The sequence below is a fragment of the Entelurus aequoreus genome, linkage group LG17, assembly GCF_033978785.1.
Source record: "Entelurus aequoreus isolate RoL-2023_Sb linkage group LG17, RoL_Eaeq_v1.1, whole genome shotgun sequence".
Classification (NCBI taxonomy): domain Eukaryota; kingdom Metazoa; phylum Chordata; class Actinopteri; order Syngnathiformes; family Syngnathidae; genus Entelurus; species Entelurus aequoreus.
Window position 1 is genome coordinate 19893113 of NC_084747.1, and position 14311 is coordinate 19907423.

Sequence of the window (14311 nt, forward strand, 5' to 3'; positions counted from 1 at the left end):
AAATGTTTTATTAAAATAATTTTCTGATATAAGTGATTTTGCCCTCTTACAATGACAATAACAAAAAAACATGTTTTTCATGACCTATGTGCTAGTATTGTATGTCTGGCTGCGGGTCCTGCCTTTAAAAGAAATGTTACCCCTTTCAGAGATTACATTTAGTTCCTGTAACTTTCTGTCTGTAAAATACATCTTTTTATTAGCATTTATGAAATGTAGTGACAATATTTCATGAATGATATCCTTAAAATAACATCCTTAATAAATGGCATTAAAATAAGCACACATCTGATTGAGGGGTCAGAGTGTTACAACCTGGCATTTACACATTGTGTGGCGTTGGGGTTGTCCGACTTTTTGTGTGGCCATAAACGCAGCACTGGTTAAGTGCCATGAGTGCGTGTGTTGGTGCAGGTGAGCGAGCGAGCGGCTTCTGTTGAAACGACGGATGACAAAGTTGGTTTAAGCCTGGTTTGTATGGCAGAAAATTACCAGTTTTTATAGATAAAAGTTTTTTTTACTCATGTTTTTGGTGTGGTTACAAACAGTTTTGCTCAATAAAGTGATTGATGGAATTCCTGTCCGTAAAGTGTCTCGACAGACGATAATTGAACTGTGTTGACAAAGATTGTTTTATCCATTAGGGCCACTCTTGTTGTCACCTGTCACTCACAGAGTTGCATTGCAAAATCATACAGAATAAATTGTAATGTGTTTATTTTGCTTAAAGTTCAGATGGGATTTTTGATTTCCTGCGCGGCATTAATGCATTTTAGCATACTAGCTTGTTTAGCTAATTCAAAATGTATATATCTCAGTGTCAAATATTTCGTTACTTGACGAATGACACCTGTTAGCATGCTAACGTTGATAACCTAGCTTTTTTTTAAGCTAATTTGTAAAAATACACCTCAGTCATATTTTGGTACTTGACACATGTTGCTGTTAGCATTTTAGCATACTAGCTTGTTTAGCTAATTCAAAACGTATATATCTCAGTGTCAAATATTTCGTTACTTGACGAATGACACCTGTTAGCATGCTAACGTTAATATGCTAGCTTTTTTTTAAAGCTAATTTGTAAGTATACACCTCAGTCATATTTTGTTACTTGACAAATGGCACCTGTTAACATGCTAACATTAATATGCTAGCTTTTTTTTTCAACCCTAATTTGTAGGTATACACATTAGTCATATTTTGGTACTTGACACATTTTAGCATGCTAGCTTGTGTACCTAATTCAACAGGTACATATCTCAGTGTCAAATATTTCGTTACTTGACTAATAATCTCTCCTTGAACACAGACAAGACACCTGTCACTCACAGAGTTGCATTGCAAAATCATACAGAATAAATTGTAATGTGTTTATTTTGTTTAAAGTTCAGATGGGATTTTTGATTTCCTGCGCGGCATTAATGCATTTTAGCATACTAGCTTGTTTAGCTAATTCAAAATGTATATATCTCAGTGTCAAATATTTCGTTACTTGACGAATGACACCTGTTAGCATGCTAACGTTAATATGCTAGCCTTTTTTTAAGCTAATTTGTAAGTATACACCTCAGTCATATTTTGTTACTTGACAAATGACACCTGTTAAAATGCTAACATTAATATGCTAGCTTTTTTTTTCAACCCTAATTTGTAGGTATACACATTAGTCATATTTTGGTACTTGACACATTTTAGCATGCTAGCTTGTGTACCTAATTCAACAGGTACATATGTCAGTGTCAAATATTTCGTTACTTGACTAATAATCTCTCCTTGAACACAGACAAGACACCTGTCACTCACAGAGTTGCATTGCAAAATCATACAGAATAAATTGTAATGTGTTTATTTTGTTTAAAGTTCAGATGGGATTTTTGATTTCCTGCGCGGCATTAATGTGCGCAGATGACGCGTGAGCGGTGCGCCATTGCGCAGGCGCGCACCTTAGAGGGAACCTTGGACCCTTGTTTACCTTTTTAACCAATGATAAGCAAATTTGTATCCGACACCGCTCTTAGCCAATCATTTGATATGTTACTGCGTTGGGGGCATTTTTTTTTTACGGTCTATGGTTGGCTATTGCGCTGCAGCCCAGCAAAGATGAAAAAACTCCGCTCTTCAAGCCTCGTGCCTCAAAACGGCAAACTGTCTGTTTAACTGTGCATATGACAATAAACAATCTAGAATCTTGAATTTGAGCCTCCATACAACACGTATGAAAGAAATCAACCTGTGACAACATGTTGTGTGATTGCTAAAAAGAAGGTCATTGTCAGCGTCATGTGAGGATTCTTGTGTCACCATTAACAACACAACAGTTGCGTCACCTTTAACAACACAACAGTGTGTTTCTACGTCTACTGTGCACTTTGACCCCTGCAATCGGACAGGAAGGACCAACAACATGTTTTGTTGCCCGCTAAGTCCGTCACCAGACCGGAAGTTCGCTCGTTAATGGACCACGCCGGTTTGTTTTTTACCACGTTATTGCGCAACCAAGTCAGGGAGCACAGTGTCTGGTCCTGTTTGGTACTTGACGCATGCTAACATTTTACAGTTTGTTTCACGTACAAACCTTGGAGTAACATATTTTTGGTACTTGACGCATGCTAACATTTTAAAGTTTGTTTCAGGTACACACCTTGGAGTAACATATTTTTGGTACTTGACGCATGCTAACATTTTACAGTTTGTTTCAGGTACACACCTTGGAGTAACATATTTTTGGTACTTGACGCATGCTAACATTTTACAGTTTGTTTCAGGTACACACCTCGGAGTAACATATTTTTGGTACTTGACACATGTTGCTGTTAGCATTTTAGCATGCTACCTTGTTTAGCTAATTTAACAGGTATATATCTCAGTGTCAAATATTTTGTTACTTGACGAATGACACCTGTTAGCATGCTAACGTTAATATGCTAAAAAAAAATGTTTTAAAGCTAATTTGTAGATATATACATTAGTCTTATTTTGGTATTTGACACATGTTGTTGTTAGCATTTTACATGCTGGTTTGTTTAGCTAATTTAACAGGTATATATCTCAGTGTCAAATATTTTGTTACTTGACGAATGACACCTGTTAGCATCCATCCATCCATTTTCTACCGCTTATTCCCTTCGGGGTTGCGGGGGGCGCTGGAGCCTATCTCAGCTACAATCGGGCGGAAGGCGGGGTACACCCTGGACAAGTCGCCACCTCATCGCAGGGCCAACACAGATAGACAGACAACATTCACACTCACATTCACACACTAGGGCCAATTTAGTGTTGCCAATCAACCTATCCCCTGTTAGCATGCTAACATTAATAAGCTAGCTTTTTTTTAAGCTAATTTGTAGGTATAGACCTCAGTCATATTTTGGTACTTGACGCATGCTAACATTTTTAACAGTTTGTTTCAGGTACACACCTCGGAGTAACATATTTTGGTACTTGACACATGTTGCTGTTAGCATTTTAGCATGCTAACTTGTGTAGCTAATTCAACAGGTATATATCTCAGTGTCAAATATTTTGTTACTTGACGAATGACACCTGTTAGCATGCTAGTTTTTTTTAAAAGCTAATTTGTAGGTATACTCATTAGTCATATTTTGGTATTTGACACATGTTGTTGTTAGCATTTTAGCATGCTTAGCTAATTTAATGGATATATATCTCAGTGTCAAATATTTTGTTACTTGACGAATGACACCTGTTAGCATGCTAGCTTTTTTTTTTTAAAGCTAATTTGTAGGTATACACATTAGTCTTATTTTGGTATTTGACACATGTTGTTGTTAGCATTTTACATGCTAGTTTGTTTAGCTAATTTAACAGGTATATATCTCAGTGTCAAATATTTTGTTACTTGACGAATGACACCTGTTAGCATGCTAACATTAATAAGCTAGCTTTTTTTTAAGCTAATTTGTAGGTATAGACCTCAGTCATATTTTGGTACTTGACGCATGCTAACATTTTTAACAGTTTGTTTCAGGTACACACCTCGGAGTAACATATTTTGGTACTTGACACATGTTGCTGTTAGCATTTTAGCATGCTAGCTTGTGTAGCTAATTCAACAGGTATATATCTCAGTGTCAAATATTTTGTTACTTGACGAATGACACCTGTTAGCATGCTAGTTTTTTTTTAAAGCTAATTTGTAGGTATACTCATTAGTCATATTTTGGTATTTGACACATGTTGTTGTTAGCATTTTAGCATGCTTAGCTAATTTAATGGGTATATATCTCAGTGTCAAATATTTTGTTACTTGACGAATGATACCTGTTAGCATGCTAGCTTTTTTTTTTTAAAGCTAATTTGTAGGTATACACATTAGTCTTATTTTGGTATTTGACAAATGTTGTTGTTAGCATTTTACATGCTAGTTTGTTTAGCTAATTTAACAGGTATATATCTCAGTGTCAAATATTTTGTTACTTGACGAATGACACCTGTTAGCATGCTAACATTAATAAGCTAGCTTTTTTTTTAAGCTAATTTGTAGGTATAGACCTCAGTCATATTTTGGTACTTGACGCATGCTAACATTTTTAACAGTTTGTTTCAGGTACACACCTCGGAGTAACATATTTTGGTACTTGACACATGTTGCTGTTAGCATTTTAGCATGCTAGCTTGTGTAGCTAATTCAACAGGTATATATCTCAGTGTCAAATATTTTGTTACTTGACGAATGACACCTGTTAGCATGCTAGTTTTTTTTTAAAGCTAATTTGTAGGTATACTCATTAGTCATATTTTGGTATTTGACACATGTTGTTGTTAGCATTTTAGCATGCTTAGCTAATTTAATGGGTATATATCTCAGTGTCAAATATTTTGTTACTTGACGAATGACACCTGTTAGCATGCTAGCTTTTTTTTTTAAAGCTAATTTGTAGGTATACACATTAGTCTTATTTTGGTATTTGACACATGTTGTTGTTAGCATTTTACATGCTAGTTTGTTTAGCTAATTTAACAGGTATATATCTCAGTGTCAAATATTTTGTTACTTGACGAATGACACCTGTTAGCATGCTAACATTAATAAGCTAGCTTTTTTTTTAAAGCTAATTTATAGGTATACACCTCAGTCATATTTTGGTACTTGACGCATGCTAACATTTTAATCAGTTTGTTTCAGGTACACACCTCGGAGTAACATATTTTGGTACTTGACACATGTTGCTGTTAGCATTTTAGCATGCTAGCTTGTGTAACTAATTCAACAGGTATATATCTCAGTGTCTAATATTTTGTTACTTGACGAATGACACCTGTTAGCATGCTAACATTAATATGCTAGTTTTTTTTTTAAAGCTAATTTGTAGGTATACTCATTAGTCATATTTTGGTATTGGACACATGTTGTTGTTAGCATTTTAGCATGCTAGCTTGTTTAGCTAATTTAACAGGTATATATCTCAGTGTCAAATTTTTGTTACTTGACGAATGACACCTGTTAGCATGCTAATATTAATAAGCTAGCTTTTTTTTTTAAAGCTAATTTATAGGTATACACCTCAGTCATATTTTGGTACTTGACGCATGCTAACATTTTAAACAGTTTGTTTCAGGTACACACCTCGGAGTAACATATTTTGGTACTTGACACATGTTGCTGTTAGCATTTTAGCATGCTAGCTTGTGTAGCTAATTTAATCAGGTATATTTTGGTACTTGACGCATGCTAACATTTTAAACAGTTTGTTTTAGGTACACACCTCGGAGTAACATATTTTGGTACTTGACACATGTTGCTGTTAGCATTTTAGCATGCTAGCTTGTGTAGCTAATTTAATCAGGTATATTTTGGTACTTGACGCATGCTAACATTTAAAAAAAAATGTTTCAGGTACATACCTAAGAGTATGATATTGAGTATAAGTAAATATATAAATATAAGTAGATTTATTAAAAGTGAAAGCCATATCTGTCACTGGATTAATTTATAAGCCCCATTTGGTGTGACGTTATTAAAGTAGTCTTTGCTTACTTGCAATGTCTCTTGCTGAACTTGAATTTTCTTTCATTATAAACGTGATATTTGCAGACGTTCCACAAATACAAAAAGCCCAGAATTAAAATAATATTTAGTCCATTTTTATTCCACAAACATGAAGGCATGAACCGCGGCCACTAGGGGGCACAGGTGGGCCGCATGTAGATCCGTTATGACGTGGCGGATGTTCTACTCGCCCAAGGGTTATAAAAAACAGCAACACTTATAAAATGTACAATATATCCACGATAAAAGGTCAATATTTCACTGCACTAGATCAGGGGTGTCCAAAGTGCGGCCGGGGGGCCATTTGCTAACTTTCACAATCGTTAGCACGCTAATATTAGCATCTTAGCATATTAAACAAATGTTTCCAGTACACAACTCAGCGTCAAATATTTTGTTTCTTGACGAATGATAGCTATTAGCAGGCTAGCCTTGTTTCCAGGTAATTTTATAGGTATACACCTCAGTCATATTTTGATTTTCGATGCATGCTAATGTTAGCATGCTAGCATTTTAAACACATTTTTCAATTAGACATCTTTGAGTAATATATTTTGGTACTTGACGCATTTTACAGTTAGCATTTTAGCATTCAAGCTTTTCTAGCGAATTTTTTTAGTTAATTTTGCAGGTACACACCTCAATGACCTAGATTTTGGTGTTTCACTCATGCTAACTGTTAGCATGTTAACATTAGCATGCTAGATTTTTAAGCCAATTTAACATGCATACACCTCAGTCATATATTTTGGTGTTTCATTAATGCTGACTGTAATCAGAATCAGAATCGTTTTATTGCCATTGTTTGAGAACGGGTTCACAAACTAGGAATTTTTCTTGGTGCAAACGTGCGACATAAAACACATATAACACATATTTGGTATAAAAAGAGCTGCGACTGAGCTATCAGATAGACTTAGAAGGGATTCAAGGAATTCAAGGAGCTGCTGTTAGGAGTTATTGTTCATTTGCCTGATGGCCGAGGGGAAAAAAACTGTTCAGGTGGCGGGAGGTGTGGGTCTGGATTGAGCGTAGTCTCCTGCCTGAGGGGAGAGGGGAGAATAGTGTGTGTCCAGGGTGAGAAGAGTCAGCTGTGATCCGACCCACACGCCTCCTGGTCCTGGAGGAGAACAAGTCCTGGAGGGATGGGAGCTTGCAGCCAATCACCTTCTCAGCAGCACGTACGATGCGCTGCAGTCTATTCTTATCCTGGACTGTGGCGCCGGGGAACCACACTGTGATGGAGGAGGTCAGGATGGACTCTATGATGGCTGAGTAAAACTGCACCAGCATCTCTGTCGGCACCTTAAGTTTCCTCAGCTGCCGCAGGAAGTACATCCTCTGCTGGGCCTTCTGTCCTGGGTGATGGTGGTGCCCAAGAAACGGAAGGAATCCACAATGGGGACGGGGGTGGTAGAGTCAATCAGGGTGAGGGGGGATGGTGGGGCTGTGACTTTCCTGAAGTCCATGATCATCTCCACTGTTTTCTGGGCGTTCAGCTCCAGGTTGTTGAGGCTGCACCAGGACGTCAGCCGGTCCACCTCTCTCCTGTAGGCGGACTCATCGCCATTCGAGATGAGCCCGATGAGGGTGGTGTCATCCGCAAACTTGAGCAGTTTTACGGATTGGTGACTGGAGGTGCAGCAGTTTGTATACAGGGAGAAGAGCCAGGGGGAGAGTACACAGCCCTGAGGAGTACCAGTGTTTGTGGTTCGACTGTCCGAGACAATCTTCCCCAGCCGTACGTGCTGTCTTCGGTCTGTCAGGAAGTCATTAATCCAACTGCAGAGGGAGTTGGGCACGCTGAGCTGGTAGAGCTTGTCTCGTAGCAGTCCAGGGAGGATGGTGTTGAAGGCAGAGCTGAAGTCCACAAACAGGATCCTAGCGTAGGTTCCTGGGGAGTCCAGATGGTCCAGGATGAAGTGGAGGGCCAGGTTCACTGCATCATCCACAGACCTGTTGGCTCTGTAGGCGAACTGCAGTGGGTCCAGGAGGGGGGCGGTGATGTCCTTGAGGTGGGGCAGGACCAAGCGCTCAAAGGACTTCATGACCACAGACGTCAGCGCGACCGGCCTGTAGTCATTTAGTCCTGTGATCCGTGCTTTCTTGGGGACAGGGACAATGGTAGAGGTCTTAAAGCAGGACGGCACGCGGCATAGCTCCAGAGAGGTGTTAAAAATGTCAGTGAAGACAGGAGCCAGCTGGTCCGCACAGTGTCTGAGAGTGGAGGGGGAGACACCATCCGGCCCGGGGGCCTTCCGCGTATTCAGCTTCAAGAACTGCCGGCGTACATCCTCTTCTTTGATGGAGAGGGTCTTTACAGTCTTATGATGTTTTTGGAGTCCTGTGATGTCATTGGAGTCCTTTAACTCCTTTAATGATGTGCTGGCATTGGTGGGGAGGGTGATGGTGGGGGGAGCATGGCTTTGATGAGCTGAAGGCCGTTCATGACGACAGTAATGTGTGTTGAGGCCCTGAGCGAGAGTCCGGTCATTCAGGGCCTGGGGGGTTTTGGGTTTATAGTTCGTAAGGGCCCTTAGACCTCTCCAAACTGCCGCAGAATCATTGGAGCGGAACTGTTCCTGTAGACGGTTAGAGTACACAGATTTAGCTTTCTCCACTTCCCTGGTGAAGTGGTACTTCGCTTCTCTGTATGTACTTCGGTCCCCGCTTCTCCACGCAGCCTCCTTCTTCTTGCGCAGCTGTCGGAGCTTGGGTGTGAACCAGGGCTTGTCGTTGTTATAACAAACCCTGGTGCGCGTTGGAATGATGCGCGCCTCATTGAACTGTATGTATGAGGTCACAGTCTCCGTATACTCGTCCAGATTGTTCGTGGCCGCTCCAATTGCCTCCCAGTCTGTCGTTTCCCAACAAGCACGCAACTCGTCCACAGACTCGGCGGTGAAACACTTAATGTTCCCCATAACAGGTTTAGCCAGTTTCAGTCTCTGTCTGTATGAAGGGATTAAGTGCACCATCACGTGATCTGATAGTCCAAGAGCAGCGCGCGGGACTGCATGAAAAGCCTTGCTCAGTGTAGTGCAGCAGTGATCCAGCGTGTTCTCCTCTCTGGTCGGGCATTTAATAAACTGTCTATACTTTGGTAATTCCTGGCTCAAATTTCCCTTGTTAAAGTCACCAAGCACGATAACAAGAGAGTCAGGAAAAGACCGTTCCACATGTAAGATCTGTCCTGCGAGCGCGCGCTGAGCGTCACGCACGTCCGCGCCGGGCGGGATGTAAACAGCCACGAGAATGAATGAAACAATCTCACGCGGTGAGTAAAAGGGCTTACAGTGGATGAATAAATATTCCAGAGAGGAAGAACAGTGTCTAAAAATGACAGTCACGTCTGTGCACCAGCTATTGTTGATAAAGAAGCATAGTCCCCCGCCTCTTTTTTTGCCGGAGAGCGCCGCGTCTCGGTCCGCGCGGAGGAGATGAAAGCCCTCCAGTTGAAGCGCGCTGTCCGGGACACTTGCGCTCAGCCAAGTCTCCGTGAAACACAACACACATGATGAGGAGAAGTCCTTGTTCCTTCTCATCAGCAACGCTAGCTCGTCCATCTTGTTGGCAAGTGAGCGGACGTTGAAGAGGAAGATGCCTTGTAGAGGCGTGCGTAATCCCCGTCCGCGAAGACGGACAAGTGCGCCCGCTCTCTTTCCTCGTCGATGTTATCATTAGCATGCTAGCTTTTTTTTTTAGCTAATTAAACAAGTACACACCTCATTGTCGTATATTTTGGTATTTCAATAATGCCAACTGTCAGAATTATATAATTAGCATGCTAGCTTTTTTAAGCTAACTGATATACACCTCAATGTCATATATTTAGGTATTTCACTAATTATAACTGTAACCATGCTAATATTAGCATGCTAGCTTTTTAAGCTAATTTAACAGGTACACACAACAATGTCATATATTTTGGTATTTCAATTATGCTAACTGTAAGCATGCTAGTTTGGTACATGGTGCATGTTAACGTTAGCATGCTAGCATTTTAAACAATTTTTTCCGGTACACGCCTCAATGTCAAATATTTTGTTACTTGACGAATGAAGCTAATTTAGCAGGTACACACCTCAGTGTCATATAGTTTGGTGTTTCACTCATGCTAACTGTTGGCATGTTAACATTAGCATGCTAGCTTTTAAAGCTAATTTAACAGGTACACACCACAATGTCATATATTTTGGTATTTCACTAATGCTAACTGTAAGCATGCTAGTTGTTTTTTTTAGGTAATTTAGCATGCATACACCTCAGTCATATTTTGGTACATGATGCATGTTAACGTTAGCATGCTAGCATTTTAAACAATTTTTTCCGGTACACGCCTCAATGTCAAATATTTTGTTACTTGACGAATGAAGCTAATTTAGCAGGTACACACCACAGTGTCATATAGTTTGGTGTTTCACTCATGCTAACTGTTGGCATGTTAACATTAGCATGCTAGCTTTTAAAGCTAATTTAACAGGTACACACCACAATGTCATATATTTTGGTATTTCACTAATGCTAACTGTAAGCATGATAGTTTTTTTTTTCGAGGTAATTTAGCATGCATACACCTCAGTCATATTTTGGTACATGATGCATGTTAACGTTAGCATGCTAGCATTTAAATTTTTTTTGCCCGGTACACGCCTCAATGTCAAATATTTCGTTACTTGACGAATGAAACTAATTTAGCAGATACACACCTCAGTGTCATATAGTCCTAGATTTTGGTGTTTCATTCATGCTAACTGTTAGCATGTTAACATTAGCATGCTAGCTTTTAAAGCTTATTTAACAGGTACACACTTCAATGTCATATACTGTATTTTGGTATTTCACTAATGCTAACTGTAAGCATGCTAGTTTTTTTCGAGCTAATTTAACATGCATACACCTCAGTCATATTTTGGTACATGGTGCATGTTAACGTTAGCATGCTAGCATTTAAAAAAATGTTTCTGGTACACGCCTCAATGTCAAATATTTCGTTACTTGACGAATGAAGCTAATTTAGCAGATACACACCTCAGTGTCATATATTTTGGTATTTCACTAATGCTAACTGTAAGCATGCTAGTTTTTTTAAGCTAATTTAACAGGTACACACCTCAATGTCATATATTTTGGTATTTCACTAATGCTAACTGTAAGCATGCTAGTTTTTTTCTGAGCTAATTTAACATGCATACACCTCAGTCATATATTTTGGTGTTTCATTAATGCTAACTGTAAGCATGTTATCATTAGGATGCTAGCTTTTTTTTTTTTTTTTTAGCTAATTAAACAGGTACACACCTCATTGTTGTATATTTTGGTATTTCAATAATGCCAACTGTCAGAATGATATAATTAGCATGCTATCTTTTTTAAGCTAACAGATATACACCTCAATGTCATATATTTTGGTATTTCACTAATTATAACTGTAACCATGCTAATATCAGCATGCTAGCTTTTCAAGCCAATTTAACAGGTACACACCTCAATGTTCTAGATTTTGGGGTTTCACTAATGCCAACTGTTAGCATGTTAACATTAGCATGCTAGCTTTTTAGACTAATTAAACAGGTACACACCTCAATGTCATATATTTTTGTGTTTCACTAATGCCAACTGTAAGCATGTTATTATTAGCATGCTACATTTTTTAAGCTAACTTAACAGATATACACAATGTCATATATTTTGGTGTTTCGCTAATTATAACTGTAAGCATGCTAGCTTCTTTTCAAGCTAATTAAACAGGTACGCACCTCAATGTCAAAATTTTAGTGTTTCACTAATGCTAACTGTAAGCATGTTAACATTAGCATGCTACCTTTTTAAAGCTCTTTTAACAGTTACACACCTCAATGTCATATATTTTGGTGTTTTGCCAATTAGAACTGTAAGCATGCTAATATTAGCATGTTAGCTTTTTTCAAGCTAATTAAACAGGTACACATCTGAATGTCAAAATGTTGTTGTTTCACTAATGCTAACTGTAAGCATCTTAATATTAGCATGCTAGCTTTTTAGACTAATTAAACAGGTACACACCTCAATGTCATATATTTTTGTGTTTCACTAATGCCAACTGTAAGCATGTTATTTCTAGCATGCTACATTTTTTAAGCTAACTTAACAGATATACACAATGTCATATATTTTGGTGTTTCGCTAATTATAACTGTAAGCATGCTAGCTTCTTTTCAAGCTAATTAAACAGGTACGCACCTCAATGTCAAAATTTTAGTGTTTCACTAATGCTAACTGTAAGCATGTTAACATTAGCATGCTACCTTTTTTAAGCTATTTTAACAGTTACACACCTCAATGTCATATATTTTGGTGTTTTGCCAATTAGAACTGTAAGTATGCTAATATTAGCATGCTAGCTTTTTTCAAGCTAATTAAACAGGTACACATCTCAATGTCAAAATTTTGTTGTTTCACTAAAGCTAACTGTAAGCATGTTAACATTAGCATGCTACCTTTTTAAAGCTATTTTAACAGGTACACACCTCAATGTCATATATTTTGGTGTTTTGCCAATTAGAACTGTCAGCATGCTAATATTAGTATGCTAGCTTCTTTTCAAGCTAATTAAACAGGTACGCACCTCAATGTCAAAATGTTGGTGTTTCAATAATGCTAACTGTAAGCATGTTAACATTAGCATGCTACCTTTTTTAAAATTAATTTAACAGGTACACACCTCAACGTCATATATTTTGGTGTTTCGCCAATTATAACTGTAAGCATGCCAATATTAGAATGCTAGCTTTTCAAGTTAATTCAACAGGTACACACCTCAATGTCCTACATTTTGGTGTTTCACTCATGCTAACTGTTAGCATGCTAGCTTTTTAAGCTAATTTAACAAGTATACACCACAATATCCGATATTTTGGTGTTTCACTAATGCTAACTGTAAACATGCTATTATTAGCATAGTACTGTTAGCATGCTAGTATTTTTTAGGTAATTCAGCTCATATTTTTTGCTACTTGACGCTATCTGGCCAGATTGCTAACTGTTAGCATTTCGGTTCCGCTTTAGCTCTTCAGCATTCACAAACTTTTGACCAAAAATTGCATTTTTCTAACCCTTTGTAAGAAACAAATATATATTTTGTACTGAGTTTGGAGGTGAAAACTAGCAAATTGGCCTTGCATCTTTTGATTGGTGAGTTTGTGGCCCTCAGTGGAAGAAGTTTTGGCCCCCCGGCACTACACGAGTCCACGTGACAGTTTTCTAAACACGCTAACAGTAACAATATTTATTCACATGTTGGAAGTATTGCTTTGAGTCAAAAAAGTTACCACACGGTCATGTGACAAAAAGGGGGCGTCGTCCTCCTTATTGCTTTTGGTTTTTCAACCCCTTCGTCTCCGTGGCGACAGAGTCTGTCAGAAAAGGTCCTGAGGGCCCAGGTGGATGATGATGGGCGGGGCCAAAGTCTGCGGCTGGTAGAAGGCGCCATCCAGGTACAGACGGCCTGCACACACACACGGGGCACACTGTAACCATGGTGACCACGCAGGCTGACAAAAATAATGACCGTTTCCATGGTAACAGTAGGGTGGGCTTGGACATTATTATTGGAAATGCTGACTGTGCGTTTTATGTCGTCCTCACTTTGTTTTCTTGCTGCACGTTTACGTTGAAAATAAGCACAAAGAAAACATGACAGAAAAATTATAATAATCAAAATAACCCAAAATAAAAAAACAAATTTAATTATATTTTACAATGGAGGATCGATAAGAAGGCTTATGGATAAAAAACATCACACACAATAAAAAAAATTAAATACATTTTTTTAAAAATAAATAAAAAATAAAGATTAATAAAAGTAAAAATAAAATAAAATAAAACGTTACAATAGAGGATCAAAGAGAAGGCTTATGGATAAAAACCATGACCCAAAATAAAAAAATAAATACTAAAATAAAATAAATAAAATAAACAAATGAAATAAATAAAAAATAATATTAATAAATCAAACCAAATTATGTACAAATAAAAAAGTAAATAAAATAAATATATCGATCGAAAAGAAGGCTTAAGGATAAAAAACATAACACAATAAAAATAAACAAAAATACTAAAAAAAAGTTTAAAAAAGTAAATAAAAATTAAATGAAGTAAAAATTTAATAAATATAAAATAAAATACAAATTAAATAAAACATTACAAAAATAAATATAAAAAACAAAAATATAACAAAACAAAATACAATAAAAAAAACTACTATGGAGGGTCGAAAAGAAGGCTTAAGGAAAAAACATGACACACAAAAATAAAATTACT

General features: G+C 37.8%; 2 protein-coding genes across 8 annotated transcripts in view; both read right to left on the reverse strand.

Moving 5' to 3' along the window:
- Positions 1-6625: 6625 nt before the first annotated feature.
- Positions 6626-11839, reverse strand: LOC133631907 (uncharacterized). Its single transcript, XM_062024089.1, has 2 exons — positions 11042-11839; positions 6626-10719 (listed from the first exon to the last, which is right to left on the reverse strand). Exon 2 carries the CDS (start codon positions 9574-9576, stop codon positions 7327-7329), a length of 2250 nt encoding a protein of 749 aa, XP_061880073.1. The 5' UTR covers positions 9577-10719; positions 11042-11839; the 3' UTR covers positions 6626-7326.
- Positions 11840-12078: 239 nt separating this feature from the next.
- LOC133632630 (spermatid perinuclear RNA-binding protein-like) overlaps positions 12079-14311 on the reverse strand; it is a 56999-nt gene continuing 54766 nt past the window's right edge. For all 7 annotated transcript variants that reach the window (XM_062025168.1, XM_062025167.1, XM_062025163.1 and 4 more), the window contains one exon: positions 12079-13496. In XM_062025168.1, coding sequence (XP_061881152.1) covers positions 13408-13496 — 89 coding nt within the window. In that variant the 3' untranslated portion in view covers positions 12079-13407. The remainder of the gene's footprint in view (positions 13497-14311) is intronic.

Coding starts and splice junctions, on each gene's coding strand:
- LOC133631907 (XM_062024089.1), bottom strand. CDS start 9,576: ATGGACGAGCTAGCGTTGCTGATGAGAAGGAACAAGGACTTCTCCTCA.